Here is a 15,523-nt window from a genome sequence, read left to right on the forward strand (position 1 = left end):
TGAAAACAATTTAAATATTTGCTAAATAACATGGCATTATGATTATATATATTAAGTAAAGGTGCAGAACACATTTGTGTTTACCTGCCCTGGTAATGGGGGAGGTTTACAGGAATCCTGTACCGAATATATTGTAACTACATATACAGTACTGTATAGGTACTAGGTCATATATTTTGGACAAAATCGACAAGAGTAGACATACATAACATAATTTCTACAAACAAAACAAACAGTTAGTACTTGAGAGCGTTCCCTTTCTTTTCTTTTTCAGAGCCATTATCTTCACAGTATCCAATCTTGGCAATCTTGGCAGAGTATCCAATTACACAAACAGGCTTTTAGACTGGAGAGTCACTAGTACACAGAGTCTCCTCTCAGCTAAAGAGATGAGACTTCCAGAGAGATTTTGCACTATACTGCCAATGATGGATCAAGAAATGGGGTGGCAAGACTCTGAAGAAGAGAGAGAGGAAATCCCATAAGAAAGAGAGCAGAGCAGCACGACAAGGGCAAGGGGCCATGAGAGAGGGACAGAGGCACAGGCAGGGGGGGGGGCTAGAAACGGCATGCAAGTCATTTAAACTCCAAGGCTGAAACGGACCAATTCAATGCCAGTGCCAATTGCACTTTCTTGAACTGCCTTGTTTGTGTGCGTGTATATATATTTATATATATATATACCTATACATTAGGGTATCCTTTGGGAAAAGCACTGACTCCCCTTACCCCAACCCTGTATCCTGTCCCACATCTTTTACTAGAGACAAAATCGGTTTACCTTCCAGACAGGCCTCCTCTGGCAGCATTCACTTGGGTCCCGCAAAAAACTCAACATGGAACCAGGTTGGCCATCAGCCCCTGGCGGGGTGGCTGTTTGGTCTCTACAGATACAGTAGGCTTTACCAACTGTACACACCTCGTCTTGAAAAGTGTGGTAAAATGTTTTGCTTAATATATTTAAATATTCCCATTGAAAAGAGCCTAATAAAGAGAGCTTTATTTTGTAAAACTCCAGAGAAAATTTACTTGACCTATGGATCAGGTCAATTGTCAATTTTGGACAAGCTAACAGAAGTAACTGAAATATTAAATGCCATTTAGATATTCTCAATTCAGGCCTTACATTATTCCCAAACTGTATATATTGTCATCTGGGTAAAAGTCGTTATACAAATTAACCACTTAAGCCTTTTTTTATATAGTCAATCTACAACTAGTTTGATTTAAAAAGATTAATAGATTTTCTAAATAACATTCCCCCATTATCCTTAAACTCCTGCCTAGCCCAATATAGAGGAGTGGAGCCTGGTGACTTTTGTGTTATGAGATGTAATATACTTCACTGAGTTTGTTACTCTTTTATAAGTCTGTTAGTGTATAAGACTGACTTACTCATTTTACTATTGAGCTGAAAAATGTAACGATGCAAGATTTTCAAGATGTCAAATGACCAATTAAACCCTATACAGTATACTAAGTGGACCGGTGTCCCCCAGGGCTCTATACTAGGCCCCTTCCTGATTTCGCTCTATAATCATATAGCCAATCTACAAGCTCGCAACATGTCCCAATTTGTAGATCTGCTATTTTTGATGAATTTTCACCCCAGAATAGGGACGCTATGGTTTAAGTGGTTAATGTGATCACTGTGGGCCACAAGGTGTACCCTATTGTCACTAATGAAGTGCATGTGATGATTGGTCACTGCTGACCCTGCCTTTCTTTGTATATAATGATGTTGGTTCCATTTGTCAGCATACCATATTATGCCTGAAGAGGGTCCTTGACTGAAACCTGACCTATTCAATCTTTTCTGAGTGAAGTGAAGACTGAAGAAGATGTCCCTGATTCCTTGAGGAATACATGTCTACTCAACCAATGCACCTGTCACCAAGATTTCATTCAGGTGTGCAAGAGACTTTTGATGACCCAATACAATTATTAAATTTGGAAGTGATCCACAGTTGTTTTGATCAACATCTTCTATCAGGAGATAGACAGATGTATGGTCATTCAATCGTCCCATCAGTGTCCCCAAAAACTTCTGCAATGCTGTAAGAAACAGCAATGATATCACATGGAACAAGAAGTTCCATGTGATATCATTCAAGTAAGTTGTAAAAGAAAATTTGTAAAACTAAAAAAAGGAAAAAGAAAAAAAGGCAAATCAAACTTCCAATGCCATTTGTCAGCCAAGCTCTTAGTAGGCTTATTGTAAAGCAAGTGACTCAAAAGCATCATGCAGCATAAGAGAAATGTTCACAAACTAGGCTTGGCAGTCTTCATACATAAATAAATAATGGGTATATTCTGTGGGATCTCTCTAAGAGCTATGCCATTTCTCATCTGAACATCGACACAAGATTTCTCTTTAGTTTGAGAGCAAGATCATTTTCCAATTCAACTTGGTAAAACCACTGAAAAATGTTTATATTTGTATTTTAAAGGAGGAAACACATTGTGTTTATCACTCCTTTGTTTCCAAATGTATCTTAATGATCCTCTTGTAATAATGTACTATAAGAATCTTGCTTTATAAATGTGCTGTTGATGGCAATGTTCACAAATATATATTTTTTAATATTATTGGCTGGTGAATGCCATTTATGGTACCTTTAGGGTAGTGTTAAAAGTAGTATATTCTATCAACTATCAGTTAGCTTTAGCATGGACATTGTATATTCCAAAAGCTAGTGAACAGAGCGAGTCAAAGCCATTTTCTGAGGAAAACCACAGCTGCCTTTGGAAAGAAGCCTCAGAATGAGAGTGCTACGGGGGCAAAAGAGAGTGCAGAGACTTTGGTGGAGGCCCTAGAATAGACTGCAAAGCCTATCAAAAATGTATTAGTACCATTTTTGATAATTTTCAGAGGGGAAAATAAATAAAAAATGGGTTGCCTCCAATTAGTATTTTTATTTTTTTGGTCACTGTTGATAAATCATAATCGTAATCATAGTAGTGAGTAGAAAAAGAAAGGGGTGAGAGGGTCAGCCTTAGTGTTTAAACTGAGTCTCACCTGGAATGACAGAGATAGTTTTCAATGCTCGGAGAACTCTGAACGTTCTCAGCGCAGATACATTGCCCAGGTCCACAAACTCTGTTACATATCTGGAATAGGGGAAGGATCACACACAGAACAGACACCAATGACAAAACCACACACGCAAGAGCACAACACCACCGAACCAGAAGGAACGACGCCACTCACAGAGCCTGTCCACGAAGGAGGAGGAAGGAGGAGGGGGCGGAGGTGAGGAAATAAAGGAAAGATAGAAGACACGCACACCTAACACCAACCCCGCCCTCGACCCCAACCCCATCCTGTCTTACCTGGAATTACAGAAATAGTTTTCAATGCCCTCAACACCCTGAACGTGCGCAGAGCTGAGACATTGCCTAGGTTTACAAACTCTGTTATATACCTGCAGGATCAAACCACAGTTACAACAGCTCATTATTGACATGCACAGATGATGAAAACCTACACAGGAGCCAGGATGGATACTAATGGGTGAGATACAACATGTCAGCAGTGGGCAGGACGATACGGTGCCTCAAACTGGACAGAAGGAAGGTAAATTACAGAGGACGTTAGAGAAAGATTGAAAGATAAATCAGATGGATGGACGTGAGCTTTCTGCAGGGAGACTGCTGAGTGTCTGATGAAAGCATTTAATCCCATAGTGAAGCCAGTGGAAACTCAGATCAACAGAGGAAATGGATGTGATATCAAAGAAAGAAAGAAAGAAAGAAAGAAAGAAAGAAAGAAAGAAAGAAAGAAAGAAAGAAAGAAAGAAAGAAAAAAAGAAGCAAGTATTACATCATTGAATACTATAATCATTTTCTTATGTTAATCTGATTGATCTTCTGACTAATTGTAATCATGTTTGTAAACAGATTAAAATGGTAAAGAGATTAAAATGCCATACAGATCCATGACACTAACAGAAAGAGACCTTTTTAAAAGTACTTACGCCATAGAAATGACCATGAAGTCCAGCCAGTTCCATGGGTCTCTAAGGAATGTAAAACCGTCTATACAGAATCCTCGTGCACAGATCTTTACAAGAGACTCAAACGTATAAATTCCAGTGAATGTGTACCTGGAAGACAAAAGCGTTTGACAGAATTAGTAGGACACAGTAAGAAGTCATTTTCTAAATGTGTCTCATGCACTGTTATTAGCTGGAGAAATACCAAAACAGAGTAGAGAGGGTTAAGAAGTGTGAGGGTAATGGTTCATTTATTTAACCGTATCGCTTGCAAAAAATTACAGATTTCATGGTCATATGACTAATGCTGGGCTCACAGGATACTTGGGGTGATTTTGGGGGAATGCCCTCCCAACTACTGAGAGGGGCGTTCCCCGTTCTAGCCTGATCGGGAGAGATTATCTGTAAAGATGATGTGTAAGCAGTTGAAATATCCAGGCTTAACCCTCCCAATTTGCTCAGAGACGATCGGGGCCACCCCGATAATTATTAAACACGTTATATAATTCTCTGGATGATTACATCACTGTCAGAGGGGGACAGCAGGAGTGGCGCGAGACCGAGACAGAAACGACTACAAGGAGAGAAACGTTCAGTGAAAGAGAGGACAGATGTTTACATCTGCTTCCACATGAACACAGACGTGCCTGTGATAAAAATATAAGAGAATCTTATAAGATTATCATGTAGTGTGTGATGTAAAAAGATTTCCAAATCGTCTAAGATTTTAAAACTCCTGTAGTCTGAGCCCAGCTTGAGTATAAATTAGGCTTAAGTCAGACAAAAGCATTAAGGCTAATTTATACTTTAAGTGTCCAGCAACACCTTTTCAGTAGAAAATAAAAAATATATATTCTAGCAACACTTGTCGAAAGGGTCATCCTATCCTATATTAAAGTTGGCTTAAGGGAGGATCGGCGGGTGGAAGAGCGAGCAGACCATGTGTGCATGTGTAGTGCATGTGTGCATGTTTAGTGCATGTTTAGTGCATGTGTACATGTTTAGTGCATGTGCATGTTTAGTGCATGCGTGAGTGCATGTTTACTTACTCTACTTGTTTGGACCACTCGGGAGGATCACTAAAAGTCATGAATATGCAGTTGGTCAAAATAGTAGTCATGATGATCACACTGAAAAGAGTGGGGTATTAGTTAAGGAAAATAACAAAATAGAGGAAAAACACAACACAACACTCTGACACACCACTTAAGCGGCAAAACAGCTGATATGAACCAATAATGTGATTTCTACAGACAGATTAATGCTAAGTTTGCTAATTAATGCTAAAGCTATCCTGAGTCTGGAGCAGCACTTTTAGAAAACTTCTAAGCAGCACCTAACAGCTGGTGGATAAGTGTACATGCTGGTCACACAGGTTGCCATTATTTTACAGATGAAATATTCAAATGATATACAGTGGAAGTACATGGCTCATTCTCAACACCAACACAACCAGAACTGTGCTTTCGTACACTACCACACCTTCAGGTGTACATTAATGGTTGTGTTGCCTGATTTATACTTAGCTATGCGCCGTTGTTGTGAACAAAACAAATTGCAGATCTACAAGCTCACAGCGCTCACATTTGTGAGCTTATAGATAGGCTATAATTTGCCGTGTGACACCAGTGTGGTACAACTAAGCATAAATCAAGCATTAGAGGTCAGTAGCACATGGCATTTAGCTGAGAATGGCAGGATATCCTGGAGAGCTGTGTGTCATCATGATGACTGAAACCTCAACTCAACCTTATGCACTGCATCATGAAACACACACACACACACACACACACACACACACACACACACACACACACTCACACTCACACACACACACACACACACACACACACACACACGCAGACACACAAACAACCCAAATTAGTTTTGAATAATTGAGATGCATAATATATATGCAGTAGGTATACTGTAGTAGGACTTCTAAATAGGCAGATTGTGGGTCCAATGTGTTTAACCGAGTGTGTAGCAAGTCGTTGGATGAGGCCCAGTATCATATGGGGATTTTGTTTCAGTGTCATTTTCAGCATCCAGTAAATCAATGGTCCAAGTTGACCTACTTTACTGGAGGAGGATTGCTTAGATCAGCCACAGCCAGTGCTATGATTTGTGCCTTTCTTTCCATTTCTTTAATTGAAGCTTCTCTCTACAGAAGAGCGATATGACACTGGCCTCCGGCTAGACTGGCCGCATGCTCTCAAACGCCTGTGTGAGAATGAGGGCATAGTATTTAACCAATGAACCCTGATTGTGAAGGCTTGTTGGGCATTGAGAATGAGTTATTGTATCTGTACTTCCATTATGATAAATAAAATTGAGCATTAATTTAAAGTGATAGTTCGCCCAAAACAATATTTATTTTCTATCAATTACACACCCCATGAAGCCTTAAATTCATGGAGATTTTTTAGTTTTTGTCGCATTCCTAAGCCAATAATTTGATGACCAGCGGAGTCTCCGGTGGGAGACTCAATAGAGACTCTTTGAGTCTCCTACCAGAGACTCAAAGATCATCAAAATATTGGCTTAGGAATGAGACTAAAACAAAAAAAGGCCCCATGGGGTGAGTAATCGATAGAAGAAAAGTCATTTTGGGTGAACTATCCCTTTAACCCTACATTTAAGAGTTACTTACAACACTCAGGATTTCCTTGTGTGATTTTCCTATCCTGTTTAAAGACCACACTTGCCAGCCATTTTAGAAATACAGAAAACCTTATTTTCTTTCACTTTCCTGTAGTCTCGCTACCTGGTTACTGTAGCTTTATTAGCTCTGGTAATGACATGCTGAGTGTACAATACATAACCTGTCTTATAGCAGCAGTCTAATGCCTCATTTATGAAGAATTTACAAGCTCACAAAGCGTTGTGATGCGACACGTTGTGAGCTTGTAAATCTTCTGTTTTTGGTGCGCCTTCCTATCGTACGACAAAGTATAAATCAGGCTTAACGCTTAACACTGAACATCATTTAGCAGCAGTAAGACAGAGGCAACGTCATCATGAATAATAGACATGGACAGGAAACACTTTTGTCTCCAACTGTTGAGACACCATTTGAAAGGATATGAATGTATCAAAATTTTAATAGCTATTCGCCTAAAGATGTTAAAAGGACTTATGAAGTACAAGGCAGGGTTGGCACTAAAGCGGAAGATTGTCTTCCCTCTATTTATCACTATAAATGTCTGTGGAGAGAAGAAAAAAGAGGGAGGACAGAGAGGGAGAGAGGGAGAAAAGAGTGGCAGAGAGAAATAACTGTTATATATGTGGACTGATATACATAATCATAAAATAGAACAAGTGTAAAACAGGTAAACATAATATGTGCAAACAATATTATTGTTTATAAAAAGACAATAGGAAGCTGTTGAGTAAAACTCCTGCAGATTAATTAATTAATTTAGACAATATAATCATTTTGTACCATATTGTACCAATAATGTACCATATGATCTTTCTCCACATCTATCTACATGTGCATAAATACAATTCAAACAAAACCATAATTTGTATATACAGTATGTATGCATATGAAGTTTCTGTAAGAACAAAGTACTGGAAACATATTTTCCCATTTTAACACAAAATGGCCATCATTTTCAGCTGATGTGGAGTCTGGTTTGTTTTGGAACATAAATTCCCCTGTCAAATAATTACAATGTTTGTTTCTCTACTGGAAATGTTGGGCATGTAGCAACACGCTGTACAAGAGCCTGCTTGCTTGACTGGCTGTCATGGCAATGGTGGCATTTGAGAGGAGGAGCGAGCAAGCAAGACAGCGAGCGAGCGAGCGAGCGAGAAAGAAAGAAATAAAGACCAAGTGGGGGCTGGCAAACCTCTTTCAGTGGATAACCTCATAATTGTTTGAATAAAACATGGAGATTTACATGAAACATTAATGAGTCTTTGTGTGCACTTGCAAAAAGTGATGTGTGGCCTTGTGCTTTTAACAAGGCAGCCGCCCCCCCCCCCCCCCCCCCCCCGAATTAAGCCCTACAGAGCTGCTAGCCTCATGCTTAGGACTGAAAACAGCGGTGTCAGAGGTGGAAGAAGAAGAAGAAGAAGAAGAAGAAGAAGAAGAAGAAGAAGAAGAAGAAGAAGAAGAAGAAGAAGAAGAAGAAGAAGAAGAAGAAGAAACAGAAGAAGAAGAAGAAGAAAAAATGAGAGGAAGAAGAACAGAAAGAGTATAAGGGGGATGTGGAGGAGGGGCAGAGTGCCCTAGCCTCAAGGGGAGGCCTTGCAGCTGGATCCTTACTGAGGTAAAGTAACATGCACTGCCAGGATACATACAGTCAACATGATGTCACATGCTGTACCGTGACTATACGCATTCAAACAAGGCTAATCCTACTAGAATTGAGGTTTCTCGTTAACATAAAGCCTGGTTCATACTCTGTCTACCACCGAAAATAGCCGATCTACAAGCTCACAACTTGTGTCTGCTGTGAGCTTATAGATCTGCTATTTACGGTGTGAGACACCGGCGCGAAACTACTGCAAGTACGAATGGGGCGTAAACATCATTTGCAACCTGGGCACAAAGCAGCAACCTGGGCACAAAGCATTGAGGGTTTCTAAACGCTGTCAACATTCTCACTCAGCAGTATGGTCAGCTATAGTGATGCACTTGGAAATGCTCCAGTTGCCATTTGAAGAAGCCAAGAATACCAGCATGACATTTCAGTTGAATAGAGCCGTGGTGCACATACACATATGCTGTGTGCATCATATGTTTAACCGGCACACACAATCATACATGTGCCTACACTCGGGCATACAGTACAGTATGTGTGCATGTAAATAAACATGAAAAAATCACATAAGCGTTAGCGTGCACGTACTGTAGTCTACAGTACATGGAAAAATAGGAGCCAACACATTTTTTTTTACATACACGGATGCACACTCTTCTACTCTTTCTTTCAGTCACACACACACACACACACACACACACACACACACACACACACACACACACACACACACACACACACACACACACACACACACATTTGACAGTTATGTAGGAAGGAGTCCTTTTCTATAACGCATGACTAAACTGCTGCAAAGCTACTGAAAATTTCATAATCCAGAGGAGGAGAGGAGAGGAGAGGAGAGGAGAGGAGAGGAGAGGAGAGGAGAGGAGAGGAGAGGAGAGGAGAGGAGAGGGATACAGAGTGAGTGAGTGGAGCAGGCAGGCAGCAGTAGACTGGAGAGATGCAGGGCAGGAAGAAGGGGGGAAGGGTGGGAGGCAGAGGGAACACGGCTCCAGCACAAGAGGCTCCAGTCATCCGGCGGCATCTGCATCTGTGTGTGGACCACAGTGGCCCATCCGTAAGACCTGCTTTGAACCCCCCTTGCGTTGCCTTCACCCATCACAGAATCTAATGTGGCATGGCCACAGCGACAGCCACTGCCTCAGCCCCTCTCACCACTCCAGCCATTTTACGACTCATGTGATTTGACTGTTGTCTGTCACAGCAGAGTGAACACTTTACAAGCATTGCATTCTTGACAGAAATCCATCATCTGCTTTAGAATAAAATGGTGGCGGTCGGTGTAAGTGCTTTCTTTCTCTGCTGTGACTGCTTTCTTTTTGTCCCTTCATATACTGTAGCAGGGCTGACTAGAGAATCTTAAACTGGGCTGTGTTTCTGTGTGATGTTTCTGTAAAACAGTGCACAGTGCAACAGTGAAGTGTACCTTGACTTCCACAGTTAAAACACATTTCAGTAACATCTTTGACTGAAAGTAGGAGTAGAGCAATGATGATCATGCATCCTTGCACACGTCTTCCAATTTGCCCTGTCCTCACCTCATCTCCCCCTCCCTCCCTCCCTGTCTATCTCTCTCTCTCTCTCCCCCTCCCTCCCTCCCTCCCTCCCTCCCTCTCCCCCTCTCCCTCTCTCAATCTACCTCCCTCTCTCTCATTCTCCCCATCTCCCCCCCCCTCTCTCTCTCTCTCTCTCTCTCTCTCTCTCTCTCTCTCAAACACACTCTTTCTCTCTTCTCTCCCTGAGAACGACCTGTTTCACTTGGCTATAGTACAACATTGTGCTATACCGATCTACGCCTACAGCTAAGCCAGGCCTATCCTAATGTAAATCACCCAAGACTGGCCCGGCCCAGTCCCGCTCAGGGTGGGGAAGTGGGGAGTGTCCATCCTGTCATCCACATCTGCCCCTCTCCTCCTTGCATGGAACAGACCATTGTATCACACAACTTCGTTGAATACTCAATTGTCAGTTTAAGCTGCTATGGAAGCAGAAGCGAAAGCAGCTAATAAAATCATTGAAACCCCTTCAGTTTTTTTTTTTTTTTACGATGATGACCACTTCACATTACATTATCCCTTACAAGACCACACAGTAACATCCTCAGTGTTCATTTATCCATTTGTAACACTGAGTGTACAAATGGAAGCAAAATGGACCCGTAGTGTCCATTTGGTTCCATTTGTACATGTTGAGCTAAAATAACACTTCGGATTTTTACAGTGTGGCTGCTAGCTCTCCGTGACAAAGACATACAAGACACCTTCCTTCCCACCAAGGTCAATACCTGGTCTGACGTAACGGCTGAACAGAACGCAAGCAGCATCCACTCCCTCTGGCATTACAATGAGACTAGCTCGAGGCGCTCCTAATAATCTGATTAGGCAGTGGTACCGGTGCTGTCGATGGCAGAAAGGCAGACTTGGAGCCCCCTGCACATTAAATCCTCAGTGTTAACTCAGAGAGTGTACAATTGTACAAGCTCACGATGCATCGCGATAAATCTTGTAGATCTGCTATTTTCGCAGAATGTTCGCCTATGATAACATTCCCAGAATAGGGATGCTAGTGTTCATGTGGTTAATGATCTGTGCATAGTTTGAACTCTCAGAGCTACAAGTGCATAAATGAACGCTGAGGATTTGACAAGATTTGTGCAAGAGACGGACTGTTGAGCAGAGCAAACACAGCAACATGGAGAGGGTTGCGTGGCTCCACAAGCTTTCATGAGAACAAAGTGGGAACGCGAGAGGAAAGGCAAGAGCGAACTGTGCATTAGTGAGTGATGATATATCAACAGTCCAGCCCTGGCTCCACATTTCAGCAACAGAACCTTGTTTCTTTCTTGTGCACTGCTGAACTAGTGGTGTTACATAACTGACAGCATGTGCTGTATGAGTGAGGGAGGTAGTCTGAGACAGACAGATGGAAAGAAACAAACACCGACATCATGCAAGCATACATACAATGTTCACACACACACACACACACACACACCCACACACACACACACACACACACACACACACACACACACACACACACACACACACACACACACACACACACACACACACAGCGTGACAGATCTGTCATATCGAGTGCACTACGCATCCAAAGAACTTCTTGTGCATGCATGCCCGTTTCCACAAAAGCACTCTAGATCTATCAGCCATTTTTCTAAAATACAATACACCCTATTCTTTGACAGGCATGACCCAGCTAACAACCATCGCTATACCAAATATAGGCTCACATGATCACCATGGACCAGAAGGGACATGCCATAATTTAAGGTAGACATTTATATATTCAGTTTTTTATAATGCAGTTGTCATTTGTAATTGGATAAACTTAACCACTCCGCATTGCAGCAGTACTAACTAAACAACAGGCAATAGAAAATGTATCATTTAAAACTTAAACACAGACATGACAAGACAATTCCCCACTAATGCTATTCACTAAATGACACCAAAATATCAAAATGAAGAGCCAAATAACATCACAGCATCATCCAATTACATGATCAAAAATAAGAAATTTGCCATGATAACACACTATTTTGGGGATATTGCTCAGCCATAAAATGGAAACATTAGCCTATAGTGAACTCTGATTAAGCCTAATTTATACTTTTTCATACGACAGAGGGAGCCAGGCTTTGAGCTTGTACATCTGACATTTTCGGTTCTGTCTTATGAGTACAAATTATGCAATAGGTTTAGAGGTATTGATTTGCTATTATACATGAACATAATTCATGTTTAGGTGAGATGAACACTGTGATTTACCTGTCATATGACAGAAAATACAAACGTTGGGGAACTATTGTTCAGATCCGCCAAAAGTTTCACTGTGAGTATGTGAATACTGCAACTTTCCTATTTCATTCTGCACTGTAACAGAACCATATTCCTATTCTGGAAATGATAGAACATATATACAGGGGGTTGCTCCCTCATCCCTCAACATAAATCCTGTATATTAACCACTTATAAAACCTACAGGCTGTACTTTGTTGAACAGGGTCTGTACTTGGCGGAGTTGGCGCCCTCCATTTTTCTCTATACATGAAATCTCTTGAGATGCGATGAGATCTACAAGCTTGTGGTGCGCCGCAAAATCGTGGTGCATCGTGAGCTTACAGATCTGCTATTTCTGCCGTATGTTCGCCTATGATATGATGATATGCCCAGAATAGGGACACTAGGGTTCATCTATGCATTGTTTCATAGGCTACTGTAAGACCAAGTCAAAACGTTGAACCTAAATCCATCTACTGGCACACTGGCTCCTCAGGGATGACTTTCAAGGTCATCCACCCCAGAGCCAGAGCAGCACTACGTCACAGTCACCTTCAGATGTGACACAAACCTCAGGGAGCCATGGCTCCTTTAAGACAAGCAGTGTCATCTCAGCCCGCCCGGTGCTGCTGGATTTCGTTTTGGAACAATTAGTCATGTGGAACAACAGAGTTTCAACAGTTACCGCCTCCGACCTTTTCCCCAAAGCCCTGGAAGCCATCAGAGGCATAGAACAACCTACTCAACAACTCAAGTCTCTCTCTCTCTCTCTCTCTCTCTCTCTCTCTCTCTCTCTCTCTCTCTCTCTCTCTCTCTCTCTCTCTCTCTCTCTCTCTCTCTCTCTCTCTCTCTCTCTCTCTCTCTCTCTCTCTCTCTCTGCCTTCAAGCTGCTAAACGTAATTACGTTCTGTAACCAAATCATGAAATCAAAGAGAGCAAAACATACTCACTCACTTTGATAAGCTTTGTTTTGTGAGGAGGTAAGTTTTCTAAATTCATCATAGCACAGAGAATCCAACATAATAATGTGTTAGGGCCAGATTGACAAAGAAACAAATATATGCTGGCTATCTATTCATTTTCCTTGGAACAAAAATATCAAGAAATTAACACAAAGTCTGTCGGACAGGGCCTAGTATGTACAGAATATCTTACACATTAGCCTTTTTTCAATTTTTCTATATGAATGTCCAAATCTCAAAAGCCACCACACCACTGCTTCTTGTATAAACAAAATAACAAGGATAAAAAATCCAGACCACATCTGATTTACTGACAACAGATAAAATAGGTGTGCCATGCTGGTCCTGATGCAATGTGATTAAGCTTATCTCTATCGCTGGTTGTTACAGACGGCTGATAAATTAATGGAAAAACCAACATAATGTGCCTCAGTAAGGTGTTGGGCCATCAAAAGCCACCAGAACAGCTTCATTGTGCCTTGGCATAGATACCTCAGTCTAAAATCTAGGTATTCAATTCGATTGAAATTGGTGACTGCAAAAGACATAGTTACCGCTTGTGACCTGTGGAGGAAGGCATTGTCATTCTGGAGGAGACTCATATCTGGATAGAAATGTTTCATCATAGGATCAGGGCGATCACTCAGAATATCGTTGTATTGATTTGTAGTGACCTTCCCTCTAAGGGGACAAGCTGACCCAAACCATGCCAGGAAAATGCCCCCAAACCAAAAAAGAGCCACCAAACCCCCTCAATGTCGGGGTCAAACAGTCAGGCCTGTATCATTCTCCTGGTGCATGCCACATGTGCACTCACCAGCTAAGGTTGACTCATCTAACCACATCACTTTTCTCCATATCTCTGTAGACCATTGTCTATGTTTTTTGCATCACTGAAATCTCAAATATGGCATTCATCTTTGTAATGGGGGGTTTATGCCATGTAATCCTACTATACCATCCCTTGTGTTGATCTTGAAGGATTGTTATTGCCAACAGTCTGATAAGATCACACTAATGCATGAGCATCTATGGTCATCGAATGTGTGCTTTTGACCACAATTTCCAAGCCTATTTACTGACATCTTTCCCAGAGAGATCGAATGATGATATCACTTTAGTCACTGTTCCTTTTAAAACACAAGCCTGTGACTGAAGCTCCTGCTATCCGAGTAATTTTAGTTCAGTGGTATAACAACCTTAATTTAGCAGTCTATTATATAGCTTACGTAATTGTAGTTATTATTATATACGTATGTATTTTGTGTTGGGTTTTTGGGTAGAGGTGGGTGCAAAGTATTTGAATGATTTCAGATCCCTCAACTGGGATGATATACACCAATCAAATTAGCCTTTTCTTTTTTTATGTTGGTCACAATTCCATGCTGTCTTCATTGAGCGTGTGTATGTGTGTGCATGCCTGTATCATAATCTGCATAATGTGCACATACATGCTTAGAACTGAAATTCTGGAAGAGGTTGCAGACCAACACACCATCTAAGAGTAAGTTACACTTTGTCACAAGACGGTGTCATTCGCCAAAGAAACAACACATTTATAAGTGTTTTCCACATGTAATTCTGTCGTTTCCGTCGAGGTGTGTGTATATATATATATACATGAGAGGAGCAGACGCATCAAACCTGGGGCATGAAGGTTGTGTGTGACACTGGGAACTCACTTTCTGAGTAGTACTGTAGAACGGGTCTAGGTCCTCCAGTGGCACCGCGACCATTCCTTTGGGAGTGTCCCCGTAGATGAAGGGGACACTCTTCCCGGCCTCCAGGTCACTGCTGGGCCTGGGCTTGTTCTCGTCGTCATCGTCGCGATAGCTGCTGTCCTGCTTGGGCGGCTTCTTGTTCTTTTCCTCTTCGAGGCGCAGGTCAAGGTTCGCCAAAGATTCAAGGGTAAAATACTTGTAGCTGTGAGGTCCTGGTGCGGCCATGTTTTCATCCTGCAGCTACTTGCTCTTTAGGTTTCTACCAGCCACGGTAGCCAGCTCTGCATGGGTGACCTGGGTAGAGAGACAATCAATGATTCTCAACCTTTTTTTTATTTCAAGGACCCCCCCCCCCCCGATTTGATATGCATAATGCCATCAATTTATCACATAATTGACAGGATATTCCAACTCTACACAACAAAGTTGTTCATTTGACACAAAGTTAAATGAACAGATATTGTAGCTCTCTGTCAGGCCTGTCTTCCAAATTTCTAACTTAAATGAGCTGGTTTATTAAGCATTTCAATGTCATATTCAAGTCATGTTATTCATCATAATCTCAAATATTTTACATTTCTAAATATAACTAATATGCATATATGTGTGCAAAAATCACTAATTTTTTTTGCATAACACTGTACGTAAGTACTGTAGGTTAAATAAAATAAACCGTTTCGCTTTCCCCCCCATGTGGATCCATTTAAAATGATAAGAGTAAATGAAGTGCCTTTAGATCAAATT

The 15,523-nt window shown here is 41.3% G+C and overlaps 1 protein-coding gene across 1 annotated transcript in view; it reads right to left on the reverse strand.

The window, feature by feature from the left end:
- The window catches only part of scn8aa (sodium channel, voltage gated, type VIII, alpha subunit a), a gene marked incomplete at its 5' end in the record, with an annotated part of 54,044 nt that extends 39,040 nt beyond the window's left edge, over nt 1–15,004 (reverse strand). Inside the window, 5 exons of the mRNA XM_080445691.1 lie at nt 3,020–3,111; nt 3,978–4,106; nt 5,045–5,125; nt 7,068–7,201; nt 14,741–15,004. Of these exons, the coding sequence (XP_080301817.1) occupies nt 3,020–3,111; nt 3,978–4,106; nt 5,045–5,125; nt 7,068–7,201; nt 14,741–15,004 (700 nt within the window). The remainder of the gene's footprint in view (nt 1–3,019; nt 3,112–3,977; nt 4,107–5,044; nt 5,126–7,067; nt 7,202–14,740) is intronic.
- Nucleotides 15,005–15,523: the final 519 nt, after the last annotated feature.

Source organism: Gymnoscopelus braueri (genome assembly GCF_963280865.1).
Source record: "Gymnoscopelus braueri genome assembly, chromosome: 12".
In the NCBI taxonomy this organism is placed as follows: domain Eukaryota; kingdom Metazoa; phylum Chordata; class Actinopteri; order Myctophiformes; family Myctophidae; genus Gymnoscopelus; species Gymnoscopelus braueri.